Below are 18,680 nucleotides of genomic sequence, written 5' to 3'. Positions count from 1 at the left end.
CAAACCCTAGACCTAATGCCTAGTGACCAAATTTTGCTTGAAAACTCTTTGAAATGACAAAATTTAACCTGGACACTCTGAGACCACTTTGTAAGAGCATATTTGATCACTGGAGGAAGGCTGGAAAGACTGACACTAACACCAGGGAAGGAGCATTGGACAACAGTGAAGTGGGTTTTCAGGTATTTGCATGGCACTAGTGATTATGGTTTGTGCTACCAAAGAAGACCAGGATTGGATAGGGTGTTGGATATTCATGGCTTTGTTAATGCAGACTGGGCTGGAGATATGGATCAAAGATCTACAAGTGGGTATGTGTTTAACCTATTTGGAGGTGCAGTCAATTAGATGAGTAAGAAACAATCTGTAGTGGCACTATCAACTACAGAGGCAGAATACATGGCAGCCACGCATGCAAGAAAGGAAGTAGTTTGGTTGCAGAGATTGTGTTCAAGTATGGGATTAGTACAGGGAGCTATAAAGATAGACTGTGACAGCCAAAGTGCAATTTTCTTGGCAAAGAACCCTACATATCATTCAAAGACAAAGCACATTGATGTTCAGTATCACTTTGTGAGGGATATGATAGAACACAAAAAGGTGTTGCTGGTAAAGGTGAACACTTTGAAGAATCCTGCAAATGCATTGACAAAATCTGTGAGCTCTGAGAAGTTCTCTTGGTGTAGAGAAACAATGGGAGGTTGCAGGGCTAGATAAATGACTAAGCTCTCTTGTGGCCCCCTGTGAAAGAAAAACAACAAGTGGGAGAATGTTGGGTTGTGTTATATTCTTTCCACGACTAGCCCACGTAGTTAACTGGGGGGCCCCTTCGTTGCGCCAATTGCGTAGTGAGGGGATCACAGGTGGTTTGAGGGGTGCAGGTAACTCCCCTCTATGGGATCTGGGGCAACGCCCCGGAAAATTTTGGTTTTGGACCCTATATTAGGTTGGGCGGACTTACCTATGGTTTTGTGCATGATTTTCACACATGGTTTTGGATGCAATGGTTTTCGGTCCATGATTTTGGATGCGATGGTTTTCGGTCCATGGTATTGGATGCTTCGACATGTATAAATATGTATTGTAACATTGAAAGGAACATAATGAAAAATCAAGCTGGTAGTCCCAGTTTTTGGGATGCAGGGGAAATCTTTGTGTATATGTGTTTTATGTGTTATGCTCTCGCATTGTTTATTTTTTGTGTTTTAGAATTCGTATGCAAGTAATTTCTGTACGGGGTTAAAACCTACACAAATCTTATTAAGATTGAAGAGTGTGCCAAAACACATAATAATTCTTCATTGGTCTAGATGTTAACCATAATTTCTTAACTCTATAGAAGAAAAATCCATTTGTTCTGTAAGTAGAAAAAACCCAAGCCCTTATGATTGCCATTATTGGCAACTGTATGATTTATTACATAGGAAACTTAAGAAACAATTAATTGCAATGACACAAAGCTAACATTTTCATATGCCCTAAACCATATCAACAATATTGTACATTTCAAAAATGATGGTACCATCCATAAATTCTATGGCGTGAACATTCCACCTTACCTCATCTCTATTAAGGAATGTGCAAATTAATTTGCAAAGGCCATGTTGGTTTCCTAGCTGGGTTAATTTCCATTGGTGGTGTTCCATATACTTCCCTATTAGATTTTCAGGTTAATACGAAAGAATTTACACCATGTTTGCGGTTGCTTCATCACATGTGTACAAGGTGTATGTTAGTGATCTGAAATGGATTGTAGCATGAGAGATGGTTCACGATAGTATGAACAATGGAGATAGTTTGTTCAATGGATGCTTGACCTTAGTGGATTGCAAAATCAATGTTCTTCCCTTGGGCATTGCAAATCACTTGGCAATTTGGTGAGTGCCCTTCATTGAGGCCTCATGGAGGAGCCACTTGTTTGGAGAGCACCTTACAAGGGACGTGGAGTGTTGTACATCATGGAGGTGTTCAAGCCCTAATGTACATGTGGTGGCATGGTATTCTATTCAAAGGATTGAAGAGGACTCAAGAGTAGTTGGCCCAATGGCATAAATTGTTGAGGATAAACAGAGTCAACGGAGGTGTGATGGAGTGGTGTGGGCGTGCCTTGTGTAACTATATCACTTTGGGGTCATTATTTTGAACAACATCACCACTGGAGCATGACACTTGTACTATAGAGTGGACTTCTCACTTGTGTGGCCTACAAGGGCTTATGTAGGTTGCCTATAAGGGCTTTGGCCCACATAGTATTGTTAGCATCCCTTACCTCCCATACAATTAGAGGAAGATGAGATCCTTTTCATAATGTCTTCATTCATTCACTTGTGTTCACTCTTATAATGAGAGATGACTACGAGAAAAGGGTGCACACTTTCTCTCTTTCTCTCTCTTAAGTCTTCACTTGTACTTGTATTCTCTCTCTCTTGAAGAAATAGGGTTTCTTGGTCTTCTTGGAGCAACTTAGGGTTAGGTTATATCCATTGGATATTGAACATTAGGGTTTTAAGCTATTGAACATTAGGGTTTTAAGAGAAACCCTTGGGTAAATATGTGAAGAAGAAGAGAAGAGGAGAATGTCTTTCCCTTAGAGGTTGTGTTGGGGAGAGTCTTGCAAGTGGATCTTCTTGATTGAGCTAAGGTTTAATTTAAATACTCAAGGGGTTTTTGAATAGTTGAATCCTTTTGTACTAACCTTGAAAGAAGGCTATGATATGTACATATACATCATATTGAGCTTATATATGCAGTTTCTAGTTGTCCACATGTTGTGACATTTTAAATTTGACTTCTAGCTATATATGTTTCTTATCCTTTGCTATTTACAAACATGTATGCCTTACTAATTGGACATAAGTGAAATGGAAAATTGTTAAGTGATTTGACATATCCGGAAAAATATAATGGGTTGATTTTACTACTATAATTATCACATGTAAAAGTGCATTTTCAGATTTGAATATTGGTAATAAGTTCTCTTAGAAGCAATTGAAACTTATCTCTTTGTTTGGTATTTTTTCTCCTTCAATTCCTAGGTAGTTTGTAGTTGTTTGAGGTGAATTATTATGATCTTTCTACTAATGTTTTACACTCTAATTTACAATAGTCCTAAAGGATGAAAAATCTAGGGATAAGATCTAAGAAACCTTATAGGAAAAAGGTGAAATTTCATTTTTGCATTCATTTCCCAAGTGAAAAAAATTTCCACATGGTTTTAGAGCTTGTTATGGTTGAGATCACTCTCGAGTAATTGGGATGTTATGTTTCAGTTGAATTTAACCTAGGAAAGGTACTTGACCTTATTAAGATCACTGGATATGAAACCTTAAGTTGTTTGGGAAAAGCATTTGTGCTCCAGAGAGCTTTATCTACACTTCATATATTGCAAATTTTTGTGCACTTGAGGTGACTTCCAATAACAAATGACTAGATGGAGCTTCCAATTTTGTTCTAAGGAAGCTCAAGCTTCAAATTCTCATGGAGGAGGCCAATATTTGGAAGCATGTTGAGAAGGAAATTATAGAACATACCCATCCAACATAAGGAGGAAAAGGTGAAGAGAATAGTTCTTGATTCTATGAAGGATCATTTCCTTCCACACATATTAGATGAGAATTCAAGTAAGAGTATATTTGATGCTTTGTCTAAGTTACTCCAAAATTCTTGCCCTCCTCAACAAATGCTCTTGCAAAACCAACTCTTAGCGATTTGCATGAGAAAAATAGATACCATGGTGAGCTACTTGACCAAGATCAAGAAACTGAAGATCAATTGGCCACCATTAGAAATAAGGTGGAGGATCAAGAGCTAATGTCTATTACCCTTGAGAGGATTTCTCCTCTGTAGACATTGTTACCCACCAAAAGTGGGTGACCTCTAGGAGAAATTTTCTCCCAACATCTCTTCTAGCCGACCAGCCAGCAGCCCTTGCAACCACCACTAGTCCATGATGATGTGTCATTCATAGATTTGCCACCTGCATTAGTGATATGAATTCTCACCCAGCTCATAGGAGAACATCAACGAAGGTGGGATTTTGATCAAAAGGTACTTTATTCATTTTGCAATCAAGCGCTTATCTAAGTCACCTGACACGGGGACACGGGACACGAAAGACATGAGGATTCGAGTGTCAGACACGGACGCATTAACCCCCACGAATAGGACATGTTAGGACACATTGAATATTATTTTATTATATATAATTTAGCTATTTCTTACACATTCTCATTCATGATACAAATTCATTGATTCAAAGATAGATCTTCATCTAGATGTAACTTGTAAGTCTTACAAAGTAACATTATGCATGCAAATACAATTGTGACGTAATACATATTCATCAATGATCCAATAGGAGAAAGACAAGATACTGTAGTTTTCTCAATAAGTCATCAAAATCAAATGTGTTACATAGGTAGTAACAATGCCAATGTCAAATAGAAATAGAAAATACAAAACAACTACAAGCCTCAAGGCAATAGGTAGCTCATGAGTCATTGTTATAGTAGACAAATCCCTCTTGCTAACAAGAGCAATCTCCCTAGATCCTAGATGGAAACTAGAAACAAATAGAAAATTGAAATGAGTCTTTCCCTAAGTTTATCTTATCTGAGTTCTGACCTCCTCAATCCCTCTGCCCTCTAGTCATTTTATAGGCCAATTGGAAGAATTTTCAGATCCAAAAGAGGGTGAGATCCTCTAATTGAGGGATTAGGGTTCCTTGAGGAAAGGGATTAAGATCCAGCATCTAAGGGTTATAGCTCGAATAGGCATCACCTGGAAGCTTTCAGTTCAGATATATTCGACCAACTAGTTTCTAGAATGTACTTTTTTATTTTTACTTTCTTTGATTCACTTGTGCGGTCCACAGTGGTAGACAGAGCGTAGTTCTGTGCTATTCCCAGGGATAAATTCAGCGAATGCAAAAACTTCTAGGGAAGAGCTTGCAAGACCTACTTAACAAAGTATACAAGCTATTTTTCCTAAAGTTCTCATCTTCTTCAAGGTATTTTTGGTTGTTTTACCTCTAAGGGAGTTCAATGAAACATGTTCATGGATGGCGAGAAATCTGTTTATATCGATCAAGTGTCATGGTGACAAAATGATGTGTAACAGTCATCAATCCTCATCATCAAAATCAGCATCATTGTATTCATCATCATGGTCACCACTGCTCTCCTCTGCTGCATCCTCCTCCTTTGTATATAATGTCATCTCTGCATCTGCTGGTGTGGAGGATGACTCCTCTACAATATCACCATCATCAAAAATGACAGAATCTAGCACTGTCTCATTAAGATCCAAGTTGGACAATGCCAACTCAACACTATTGTCCAAACCCATATCATCAGGAAAGACATCCCACATCTTTGTCTTTCCCTTCAACCACTCATCCCTTTGCATGTAAATAAGACAAAGGTTGGTGTGCACATACACAATTGTTTCTGCCCTGGACTACTCAAGCCTGCTCTTCTTGACACTAAACAAATTCCCATATGTGCTCCAATTCCTGTCACAACAAGAGGATGAAGTTACCTAAGAGAGGAGCCTCATGGATAACTAATGTTGAGGAGGGCTTGTTGCCCCATGAGTTTCCCACCAAGAATAGGGCTTCTTAGCCCCCCTGTCTCTAATCACATCATATCCTGCAAATTGACTAGTGCTAGTGGAAAACTCTACAAAGGCATCCTCCACCTCATCAAGGAATGCTTTATCATGATAAATCCACATCAATGCATCTTTCCTCCCCTCTGAAATTTCACCATCCATGTGAGGAGGGAATCTGCGGGAAATTCCACCATTCAACCACTCATGGCTATGGTATTTTGGGTTCAATGAGTGAGTCAAACAATGTAAAGGTGTGCAATTCTTGTCCCATCTGCTAAGAAGAATATCCTGTATGGTGGTGAAGAAGGCCTCTGATGATGTCTCATACTCGGGGCACTCACTCTGTAAAATAATGCTCCTCACAAACTGAATCATAGAATCCCATCCCTCATAAACCTCTCCTAGGATGGGTTGGTCTGTATCTGCAAATCGAAACAAAGAAATGATAGGGTCTATGATCTGAATAAGTAGATCTACCCTATCCCACCAAGCATCATCTAACACTGTGTCCTTCACTCTTTTTGAGGCTGCTTGATCTATCTTTCTCCAATAAGAACAAAATTCTGTAATAACCATGGCCCCAAGAGCAGTCTTGGCCTCCCTCAATCTCTTCAACATGATGAATGAAGAGGTAAACCATCTATCCACAAACTTCGACAATGATAGATTGGTGCACTCCTTGTAGATAGTGAGGGAATTTGTTTGATTTTGTACAAAGTTGTGGATATGTCATGCATCCTCAATAATGCTTCCAATCCAAAGCACATAAGAAGCAATAGATTTAAGTGCTAAATTCAAAGAATGCACGAAGCAAGGTGTCCAAAATACTTGTGGATATTTAGCTTCCACATGCATGCCAGCAGCCTTGCATACAAGTGCATTATCTGTAATGATTTGCACACAAGAATCAACACCTACATCTTCAATAACTTTAATAAACGACTCACCCATATATTGTGCATCCTTGTATTGTCCAAGTGCATCCACTGATTTCAAAAAAACTGGACCATTCAAAGAAGACACCATGAAGTTGATGAGTGGGTGCCGTGTTGGATCTGTCCATCCATCAGAAACAATGCTAACCCCAGATGTTGGCCATGCTGATTTAATAGGCTGAAGCATTTTTTTCCACCTATTTCTTTTCCTTCATCACTAATGTGGTTCTAAGGTTCTCAAACCTAGGAGGCACATACCTTGATGGAGCCCCTTAAGTTAGAGCTCAGCACATCTCAATAAATAAAGGTGAGCATGCAACATTCAAAGATATGAAGTTCTGATAGAAAAAAAATGCAATGGTGAGATTAAGCCTTCCCGTTTCTCTTTTTGAAAATTCTTGTTCACTGGACCAAGTGCCATTGCCTTTCTTTTTGTATCTTGTCCCCCACCAGAACTCTCAAATGAAAATTTGTTGTTGCTTTTCCTCAAGAATGGAAGGGGATCATCATTCTTGTTTTTTTTAGATGTTGCAGCCACCTTTGCCATACCAATGTTGGCCTCTTTTTCCATTTCTTTCCTCTTAGTTAAAGACACCTGTGTACATGTTGCAATTCCACAACTTTGTAAAGCCAACAAATGAGCTTTCACACGGTAATATGTGCTCATGAAATGAGTGTTGCAATAGTTGCATTACCAAGCAACATTGCCTCCTCCCTTCATCTTATTTCCTGGCCCTTGCTCTCTTGTGACTAATGTCACATGGTTTGAGTTCGAGTTCGGGTTCGACAATGATTAGGTTCTGTTTGAATTTGAATTTTTTGATGGGGTTCGTCATTAAGTTCATCTATATATATACACATATATTAATTTAAAATGAATTATAGGATAAAATAGTAAGAAATCCACATCAATAAACATCAAAAATGCTATCACGGCCATAGAAATTGCAAGGATAAATTACAAGCTTGAGTTGTGACATGAAGTTATGAGTTTTGATCTATGGACTTAGTCAATGGCTATGAGGTTCGATGAGGTTTTTCGAACCTCAAAATTTTGTTAAGGTTTGCCAAAATTTGAACCTTAAGGTTAAAGTTCAACGAACCTTGTGACATGTGACATATTTCCACAAGGGATATTTTTTATCTTGAGGCTGCCGTCTTCCCTCAACATTTGAAGTTGTTGTTTCATCCCCACTTCCAATAGAGGGAGCACTTGCAGACCCTGATGAAATTGGAAGAGGAGGGACATATCCAATGGGGACATTCTTCCACTTCCTTTGCCCCTTCCCTTCTGCCCTTGATTGAGCCATGAATGTTGTAAAAAAATAAAGAAAAAATGCACATGCAAACTACTATAATAAAAATGCAAAACAAATAGAGACAAAATGCACTTACTTGTTGCTTGAATTTCCTCCAAAATGCTCCCACACCCTTTTCTCTTCGCTTTCACACACCCACAATAAACCCACAACAAGAGAAAATGAGTATTGTGAACTTAAAATGGCCCAAAACGACCTTTTATGGCCATGTGAAGGTCAAAAAAGCAAGACATGTGTCCGAGAATCAGGATATGTTCATGTCCCGATGAGACACGTGAGGGCTAAGGAACGAATCTGATTTCATAAGTGCTTATGCTTGTTTGTATTTTGGCTCATGGCATGGATTATAGGGTAACCTGGAAGAAGGAGGGGTCTTAACTGTGATCTTGTTTCCTCACCTTAAATGGGGGGTTAATTTTTGACCCTAGTCTAATGGGACCTCCCCTAATAGCCCAATGGGTATAGGCAGAGCACTACTTTGGAAGCCCTAATTGAGATAATGTGTTTCATCTATCCCCATTCCATACTTACCACTTTCCATCCTACATTACATGCCCTATATTCCACCTCCATTCTTTGGGTTCAACTGACCATTGGTTCTCTAGGATTTGGCACCCATACATCCTCATACCTAGGTAGGGCCCGAAACTTCGCCTTGTGAGATTGATGCAACTAAAAGAAAAGGAAAAAACATATATTGGCCATAAGAAAAATAAAAGAAAGAATATCAAAATGCAAAAGATGGCCAGAACATACACATTGGCATGTGGGCAAAAGCCTAGCATGAGATCTACCTCACCCCTTTTGGTCATCACCCAGTTCTTGAGCACATGTTTCTCTTTCACATCATGAAAAAGGAACATTTGCATGTACCAAACCTTAGTGGGAAATGAGTTGCCTCATCATTAAACGGGTAATAACCAATATACATCATACAAAGCAAGCTCTAACCCTTTGAGCTACGAGTAGTAATACAAAGAAAAAATCAAGAAAAAATAAAAGGCGCACAAGAGTGGTGGGAAAACAAAGGTCAAGTTGGTAACTCATGCATCCATGATTACTCCCTCCCCACATCCACATACTTAGGATGTGGATCCCCATCATGTTGTCCCCTTTTACCATGGCACTTGGCTATGAAGTTTTCTCCCCTCTATTGGCATCATTATTCACATAACACCAATTGATTGAAGGGTGGATTGAGGAAATGCCACCTCCCATTGAGGGATGGAAACACCTAATAGTGTTGTCTTTTGGCCACTCCTACCTAGGGATGTAACACCATTGTGAGTTCAAAACCCCAAATTTGGAAGGGAATCCTTATTTAAAGTGTCAAATAGACCATTACTTTCAAGCTTGGTCCACTTAGATGCAAAAATGATTATTGTAATTATTGTACCTAATGGTTTGTTACTTTCACTAGACTTTGTGATGTGATCGTTAGGTGGTTTCATAGCTGGGGCCTGATCACCTTAACTAGAACAGGATCTTAGAGGAGAATATTGACACCCATAAGTGAGGCGTTGAGAGCCATGGGACTCCAAGCAACAACAAAGCATCATATACACCCTTGGGTACCTCCAACACCCATAGTGTTTTGGCACTTTTCCCTACATTTGATGATTTTCGAGATGATGCACCTAAATCAAACATGCCCCAGTTGGTCATAGCACTTTGTGAGGGATGGCACTTGATACAAGGCCCAGAAGAGGATGGTCTCACCCTGTGAGACATGGGAGGGCTAGCACCACCTTGGAAGCCCTCAATGTTGGAGCAGAGACAGGCAATATGGCCATTTTGTTGATTTTTTCTTGGCACTTCAGAATCAGGTCTATGTCTAAAACATGATCACAACACACAAAAATACCACAACTCCAAGCACTTTGCACAACGGAAAATGTACAATAGTGAATCAACAAAGTACAAAATAATTATGTCAACCCAAAACTTGTTAATATTACAACTTTAATGAAACAAACATAGGGAACCCGTACTAGGGATCATGGCCCTTACAATTAGCCCTGATACAAGGAAAACTAGGGCTTGAGATCAACAACTTATGGTCCTCAATCTGCCCAAGAACGAAAACAATCTTGACTTACTTGCTGAAGAAGCATTTGACCACAACCCTTTCAGTCCACTTGCCTTGAAACACTGGCAAGTCCTTTGCCACCTATATACACAGAGAACACTATTGGTCCAATACCCTTGCACACTTCAACTCAACAAATCTGCCTTATAACAATGACAATGCTCCTCCAAGGTCATTGTTCATAGGCTCAACAAGTCTAGCTTCTCTCAATGATTATGCACACCAAATTACTGTCAATTCAACCTCCAATATACTCTCTTCCCAAAGTGATCTTGTTGCTCCAAAAGCCACTGTTCATCGGCTCATGTACTTGCTCTCTCACAGTAGGTTAGAGCATTTACTTTCAAAGCATTATTTTCAGGCATTTACCTCTTGAGCTTTCATTTCCAAGATTTACTTTCAAGACATCTTCTTCACTTGGAATACTTACTTTTGCAAGTGCTTGATATTTGGCACTGGTCTACATTGCCCCATCTTGTCCATTATTGCAATATCTTTACTTGTAGATGGTTATTGTTATTATGATGTCTTGAATTCATTTGCTGTAATTCATATATAGATTTAATTTGGATGTATCTTTGATCATTAAATTGTAACTCCTAGAATTTAACTTATCTGGCATCGATTTGTTAAGCCTTAGTTATTTTTGTAGGGTCCATCCCACTTGGCTTCACTAGGAGTTAGACTAGACGGAGAAGTTGAGATTTGAGTGACAACAACTCAATTTGAAACTTGCCCCCAAGGCCAAACCAAGTGGAGTTAAAGATTTTCTCCATGATAATCTTAGGTGTGGATTCAAGGGGAAACACTCTCATTGTTCTATGAGCCATCAATAATGATAAGAGGCAAGTAATATGGACTTTGAAAACCTTGCATAAATCTAGAAGGAAAACTAGTTAAGAGGGTGAAATTTAAAGAAATACAAGGAATTTGAATGTGAAATCCACGAGTAGATAGGAATTGATCCTTGTTACAATAAAACAAACATTGATGGTGATGAAAATAATGGCATGGCCCTCTTAACACTAGTTGTTGACATTGGTAAGCCCCTTCCTTGTCATTCCCTAGCAACTCAAATGACAAACAACCCAAAATTACCTAAAGGGCTGGGCAATTTTTTCGATTTTGGCACAAAAAAAATCATGATTTTTTCCAATTCTTCCTACAAATACCAATTTCCATTCTTTATTAATAATTCACAATTTTTACTTGTGGTTTTTGGTTAGGGCTTCACATCCCAATTTGTCGTGATGTTGCCAAAAATTTGGCAGTTTTTTGCGCTATGCATCTAAATTCTCATTTATTCCCATGATTTAAGGCTCAATTTTAGGGCATTCTTTCATTTGGAAATTCATGGGGCCTATTTAGGCATGCATAAAGTGCATTAAAAGAAGAAATTAGCCATATGCAAGTATAATTTCTCTTGCAGGTGGATATTATGTAAGGAGGGTAAGCTTTTGGAGTAGTTTCTTCATGCACATGCCATTTTCATTCAGAAAAGGAGAGTTATACTTGGAGACTACTATTATTATACTGCTATTTTCTATCACTCTCCTATTTCATTCTCTTCTTCTTCTATAAATTATACAAGCAATGTGAGAGCAAGACCGGCATTATTATTATATTTGACAGTAAAGAGTTGGTGGTTATTGCGTTGTTCCTTTCATTGCTTCTACCTTCTTCTCTCGAGAGATTGTAATTGACTGCAAACAGTGGGTACTTGTTATAGTCGGATTCTTTCTTGCATCATTGGGATTGTTTATCCCCAGGATGTTGGAGAGTTACTGGTGTGTCCAAGCCTATCGAGGATATTGTCATCCTACAACCCTTGATAATTTAAGACATTCAAGCATATCTTTGGCAATTATCCCTTCTCTGGTGCTTGCTAAGAATTTATGTTTTCCAGACTGTTATTTCCCTTTTATTTTAATTCTTGATGAAGTTCAAGTAGGAATTGGGTTTCACTCTTCACCCTATTCACTTTTTCTGGATTCACACTCTTACTCCATAAAGGCACTGATCCAATTACTTTTAGTTGTTTACTTCTCATGAAAATCAAAAACTATTTACCTACCTCAAATTGTGTGCATTCTAAGCATTCTAGGCATACTTAATTTGTTTTTATCAATTTTATATCATGAAACAGCAATATTAGCTAGCTGTTTTCATATATTCCTTACAGAAAAAGAGGAACCTTACATTTTTCTCGATTTTCATGCACTTGGAAGCATCAAAGATCCTAAACACATTAAAACAGTAATTTATTTGCACTTACCAGCCAAAAAACAGCCTGAACAGCTCACTGTTTTTTCTGCATTAGGTCAAGCATTAGATTTTCTAATTTCATTGGATTGTGTGGCCAACACAAAATGAGAAAATTTATGTCTTTAATTCAGCATTTACAGCGCTAAAAGACTAAAACAGTGAATTTCAGCTCGTTTCACTTTTTTGCATTGGTTGCATTGGGACTTGTGCCCATAGTTTAGCATAATTTTTTGTAACAATCGCCATGCAAAATTATAGCTAATACGACAGATTCAGCTTGTTTTTAATATTTAGTTGTAGATTTATTTTAGGTGACCAAGTGCTTAGTCAATTTCAAGTGTTACTAATCAATGTTTGAGTTACAACTGACTTGTAGAATCATGTAGGGAGACCCACCTAAAGTCAGCAAGCATGAACTTTGAAGTATGAGAAGGTCAGCAAGGTAACAATGCTTATTTCCTATTGTTATCTGGAATCCTTTCAGCATCTTGCCAGTGGAAATTTGTGCATGATAACACTGCTAATTACATGGCCATCCAAAAGTTGCTAATGGAGAGGCAGTACCATTCATTGTGTTGGACTCCATGTGTTGACTATTGCATCAATTTGATGGTTGTGGATATAAACAAATTCACATTTGTCAAGGCAACCATTGATCAGGGTGAGAGCATTACTAGATACATATATAAGTTTATAACCATGCATTTGTCCTTAGTCTCATGAGGCAATTCGCATGGATGGGGAGTTGCAACTTGAAATTACACAGTTTGACACCATTTTTATTTTCCCTAAGACTCTTCACTGTTGACAATTGGCAATGAAGCATCACTAGATACATATATAACCATGCACTTGTCCTTAGTCTCATGAGGCAATTCGCAGGGATAGGGAGTTGTTGTGCCTTGAAATTACACAGTTCGACACCAGTTTCATTTGACTTAAAACTCTTCATGGTTGTTAATTGGAAATGAAGAGGATCTTCATTTTCAATAAGTTGAGTGATTGTGAATATAGCACAAAACAAAAAAGGAAATTCATTGCTAGACTCATGGATCAAGATCGCTTCTAGGAAGGAGGGGAGGAAGTGTGCATGATCAATGAATTATTTAGTTTACTTGTCTCAATAACACAGATGTTATGAAGCTATGGCAATGGCAGTTGGAAATCCATGCTATAAAATACCAATTTGGCAATGCCATTCAATAAATTAATCTCCATACTCTCCTTCGGAAAATTCATGATTCATGCATAGAAAAGAAAAGAAAAATTAGAACTGATCTTCTAATACAATTTATAGTAATACCTCATCACTCATAAGTTGTCGAATTGCTATATGAGCTGCATGTACTCGTCCCAAAAGACGCCACAGAAAATTGTAATCTTGATTAAATCTCTCTGCAATCGCAAGCTCTTTCTGAGCCTTTAACCAAGAACACAAAGAAACCAATGTTGGTTATTTTAAATTATCATCTCAAACTTAAAAATATAATTCTGTTGAAGAAAATTCAGTATTACTCACAAGTAAAACTAAATAGAATTTCAACTCAAATTTGAGAGAGACCTTAGAATAATGTTTCTACATCACCATTTTGTATTCCTTTCATTTCATTCCAATTTAGCAAAATGCCAGATTTTTTACCAGTTCATTACAAGCATTCTAGGTTAGAAAAGTATGTTTTGATAAGCATATGCTATCCAGAGTGGAGTCTGAATCCATCAATACTTTTTACCCTTCATACTATCTATTTGTTAAGAATACAATAGAAACACATACAACAATGGTAGGAATTATTTTACAAAGTCTCCTTTAGATGAAATGATGACATATAAATAGTAAAATTATGATCAGATTCAACTTATAGAGAATACAAGAAGACAAGAGAAAATTCTACATGTCACATTTATATTACTTTACCCAGAAAATTAACTTCTAATTCACCTCTCCTATAAAAGAACGGACATTTCATACATGCATAAAATGTGTATGGCCTATTATGACAAGGAGAAAAATTGTGCCCTATGATTAGAAAGATTGTAGAAGCATTACCTGCTTCAAAAGGTCAAAATTTGTTTTCTTTTGAGAGACAGCACGGACTTTGTTTAAATGCTTATTGATTAGAAGCAAAGCACGCTCATATGCAGCCATTGGAAACACAAATAGCTCGGCTCCAACATAGCAACTCTCCTCCCTGTGATAACACATGATGATAAACATCAGAATATAAAAGACAGAAGGCTATTAAAACATATATTCACAACCAAAAAGACTCCATACCTTATATTATCAAGGCATTCATGAGCAGCATCTAGTTTTCCTAGCTCTCGAAAGGCTGTGCCTTTGATCAAACTGCACACTGCATAACCATCTTGCATTTCGATTTCATCCTGTTGCTCAAATGAATAAATGATATCCATTTAATAGAAATATAATGTCTTTTACCTTTACACTTTGAAGCAAAACTACAGTACAAAGAAACAAGCCTACAGTTTGATGATTTTATTAGATTTAAGCACACATAAAAAGAGAGAATACTGAATAAGAAGAGGTTTAATAAGGGAAACTAAAATAATAGACCCAAATCTCTTGGAATATATACGCACATGTGATCCAAAATGGATTTAAATAGCTAAAATATGACTTTGTTGATGTTTTAGAACAAAGAACATGGGACTTATAAAGGGTTGATTTGGGCTATGTTGACCCTGCCGCCTACACCTACCTACAAGATAGTGAGAAAAGCCTTCAACCCCACAAGGTGTGGTTGGAGGCAGGGAACTCAGAAAAGGGGCTGTCACACTAATCCCGACTCTCTCCGTTTGAGCTATCTCCTTGGTTAGCTAAGGGGGGTGGTCCCTAATGAAAAGTTAAGTTAAAAGACGTGAGTTTCTAGGAGATTGTTATAATGAGAATGGATTACTTTTAAGGATTTATGGGCAAATATTAAGTGAGCAACTTGAAATAACAATGCCAATCATTAATATGATTAAAACCATAAAACCAGTGCCTTATAAGGAATTTGCTCAACAATTTAAAGATATATTTGCTCAAAGTAAAATGCAATGCTCTCAAAAGAGAAAACAAAGTAACCTTGAAATGCAGATAAGAACTGTTAGCACAAGATATGTAAAATACAAAATGCTTTTGAGATAATCAACTTTATAAATCAAAACATGTGAAACATATCTTGCCAAAATCCAAAAGTTAGTAATTAACTTGGAAATGTAAAATAAATGAAGTGCTTAACCAAGACATCAATAAGCAATTAGACTTGAAATATGAAAAAAAACACTTGTTTAAAATCATTACAATACTTGCTTTTGGAATAGACTTTGCATATGAAAACTCAAACCATCAAGAGACAAGTAAAGTAAATGTAATGGAAAGTGCTCTTGGTTAATTTTATTAATTAGCTCTACAACAAGATTACAATTTAACTCTTCAATCCTCAGACCTCACCCTCACCCAATGGTATGGATCTCACAGTGAGGAGTCAATAGAAGAGTAGAAGATCCCTAAGATGTCTACTTCAACCAACTTATGTTGGAGGTAAGATTTTAATGAGGCTTGGGGCCTTCCTACACTTAAATGCCTATATGAAATGCAAATTGTGTTAATTCCCCAAATTAAAATAATAATACATGCAATTTCTTCAAAGAGATTGACTCGCAATGCTTGAAAATGAAATAGTGTTCAACATAAGTTGCAATTATAACTTCAATTGGAGGAATAAAATTAGCTTACAAGTGTTGCATGTGTTTCATCAATGAATTAAAATGATACAAGTCATTTGCTTTAAAGTAAAATTTGTTTCAAATAGACAATGACAATAAATTGCTCCAATATTCAAGATAACAATGTACCATAAAATTGAAGCATGTATTCAATTGCTCATGAAACAATTTACCAAGGTAAATGGAAATGAATCAAAGTTTGTTAAGGATATAAAATGTTTGCATGTAAAGGATGAATTGCCCAAAGTGAAGTGGAAGCTTGTAGCTCCAAGGAACAATGATGCAAAGCTCAAATGAAATTGTAACAAACTTTAACTTAATGAAATGTGATAGTGAAGTTGTGTTAATTCCCAATTAAAGCATGCATGTAAGTGAATGAAGTATGAAAGTTTAAACCATGCAAATGTCAATTCACCCAAGAGAAGCCCCCCTCTAAATGGAGAGATAAGATACCATGGGAGAAATCCCAAGCTCCCACAAGCAAGTTAAATCTTTTATTAATATTACAATGAGAAGAGGGCCCTTCAAAGTTCTCAACTATACTTCAAGGAGAGTCCTCACAATATTTGGTTGAAACTTGGACACTAGACCTCTTTTCTTGGGAAAGCAGTGACAAGATCTCACAAAACTTATGCAAGGGAAACAAGGTGTGAGTTTCCTCCAAATGCCCACATCTTAAAGAGGAAAATGGGAAGCCCTCTAGTGAACTCGACTTGGCCAAAATAAGCCTCAAAAGGGCTCACGAAATCCTTGGAAATCGAACCCCCAACACTTGCCAAAGGTCCTGCAAAAACTTGTTAGATGTTGTGGGAAGTTGATCTTCAATATCTGCCACACGAGTTAGCAAACAATCCAAACAATGGCTGCAAAATAAGTTAAGTATTAATGGAAAAATCAACAAGATAAAATGGATATGTACAATTATAATTTACAAAATGCTAAGCTAAAGAGAGAGTAAAATCTCGTCTTTGCTTAGTCATCTTCAAGCTCTTAGATAGAAAATGAAGGAAATGAAGTACAATGTTTTTTTAAAAGAGATTTAAATTTAGAAGTTCTTGGCTTGTGTACAAACTATGTGCCGAAATCTCTACAAAACCACTTTGTAAGATAAGACTGAAGGTTCAAAGAACAAATGAGAGTTCCTTTAAGAATATATCAAGATTGGGTTGGTCCCTCCAAAGACTTCCCCTCACGCTTGATTCTGTAATCCCAACAAGATGTTCCCTCTACAAAGCTTCAATCAAGAATTAGTTCCATATAGATTTAGCAATAAACAATGATAAGAAACTCTAGAGATTTATTTAAAACCAACTAGAGCATTCTATACCTAGAGCATACTTCTAAATCAAATTTCAATGCAAGATAGCTCTACATTAACAAATCTACAAAAGCATATGGAAGCAAATTAGATCAAAGCATGCGTAAAAGGAATTATACCAATCATCAACAATTCATCACACTCGAAAAGGAAGAACACTTCATGAATGAAACCCAAAAGTCTTTATTGATATTTCTGAAAGTGTACAAGGTAGTAGTGTTTCCGCAAGCATAATAGCTAGTAATAATATTATACAATGTGAGAGCCCATGGCTCTATTATATAGAGAGTTGGGAGCAAATTCCAATGAAGAATGACAATAACAAATGGCACTGGAGCCAATCCCAATGTAGAAGTGATTAAAAAAGTGGCATGAGATAACAATCCCAAAGAGAAATTCAAATTTGTTAAATGGAGCTCCAATGTCAAGTGTAAAAATCGAATTCTGACAAGTGGACATCATTTTTTCTTCCCTTATGTGCCAAATTCAAATTTTATGGTCAAATGACAAGTGTATATGGGTGGTAACCCATGTGAGGACAATTTCCCACAAAAATCTCCACCAAATATTCTCCCAAATCCTCCCAAATGTGCATTAACTTCACAAATTCGAATTTCCAAGCAGCTTTTTCATTTAATGCCAAAAATTCGATTTTATTTGAGCGCATGTCCTTTCCTTGATTTTAGGAGTCCACATCACCTTGGGACTTCACTTTAACTCCCCCATAATTTTCCACCTCATTTCCACAACATTTAGCATGTGTGGATATTTATTTAATTCCTGGCTTAATTGATTGTCAGATTTCCCACTAAACTTAGGAAAAGTGGGTTTTGAGGGTCCAAAACACATTATTAACCCCTCAAAGTGTGTCATAGTAGAAAGTTGAGGGTGAGAGGTGTAATTTTGATTACTCATACCCCATACAACTTCTCTAGACTACACTTATTACAATTTAAATACAATTGTATTTGCAATTTTTGACCTGTGAAATCTAAAAAATTAAAAAATGACTACCTAGACTTAACCAAATTCCACGAAATTTTTTGTGTGATCTAGTATGGTAATATACATCGACTCTAGACACTAAGATGTGTCAAAGGCTCAACCTTCAAACCGTCACCCCGGCTTTGGGGTAAAACGTGAGTGAAAAAACCCAGAAAATTATCCACCTCTGAAAAAGAAGGGATAATTAACCAGATAAAAAAACACTCCAAGGTGAACTTGTTTGTTGATCGAGTCCCAACATCCTAGGCCTGTTACAGACTTAAAACTCATCATTACTAGTATCACTTATTACAATTTCCAGTAGGGGGTGGAATTTGGGTACAAGAAAGATGATGAGAAGATAGAAGTAGAGTTAAAAAACCTTGTTGACAGACGATATCTAATGGTACAAGTGTCCTTTGGATCAT

The 18,680-nt window shown here is 37.1% G+C and overlaps 1 protein-coding gene across 3 annotated transcripts in view; it reads right to left on the bottom strand.

The window, feature by feature from the left end:
- LOC149255394 (uncharacterized) overlaps positions 1 to 18,680 on the bottom strand; it is a 280,594-nt gene that overhangs the window by 10,249 nt on the left and 251,665 nt on the right. For all 3 annotated transcript variants that reach the window (XM_089460475.1, XM_089460473.1, XM_089460474.1), the window contains 3 exons: positions 14,494 to 14,603; positions 14,266 to 14,407; positions 13,522 to 13,638 (listed from right to left, as the gene is read on the bottom strand). In XM_089460475.1, the coding sequence (XP_089316601.1) occupies positions 13,522 to 13,638; positions 14,266 to 14,407; positions 14,494 to 14,603 (369 nt within the window). The remainder of the gene's footprint in view (positions 1 to 13,521; positions 13,639 to 14,265; positions 14,408 to 14,493; positions 14,604 to 18,680) is intronic.

Source organism: Pinus tabuliformis, chromosome 7 (assembly GCF_031772625.1).
Source record: "Pinus tabuliformis cultivar Carrire ecotype Pingquan chromosome 7, CPIR1, whole genome shotgun sequence".
NCBI lineage: Eukaryota > Viridiplantae > Streptophyta > Pinopsida > Pinales > Pinaceae > Pinus > Pinus tabuliformis.
This window is presented reverse-complemented; position numbering and strand designations above follow the sequence as displayed.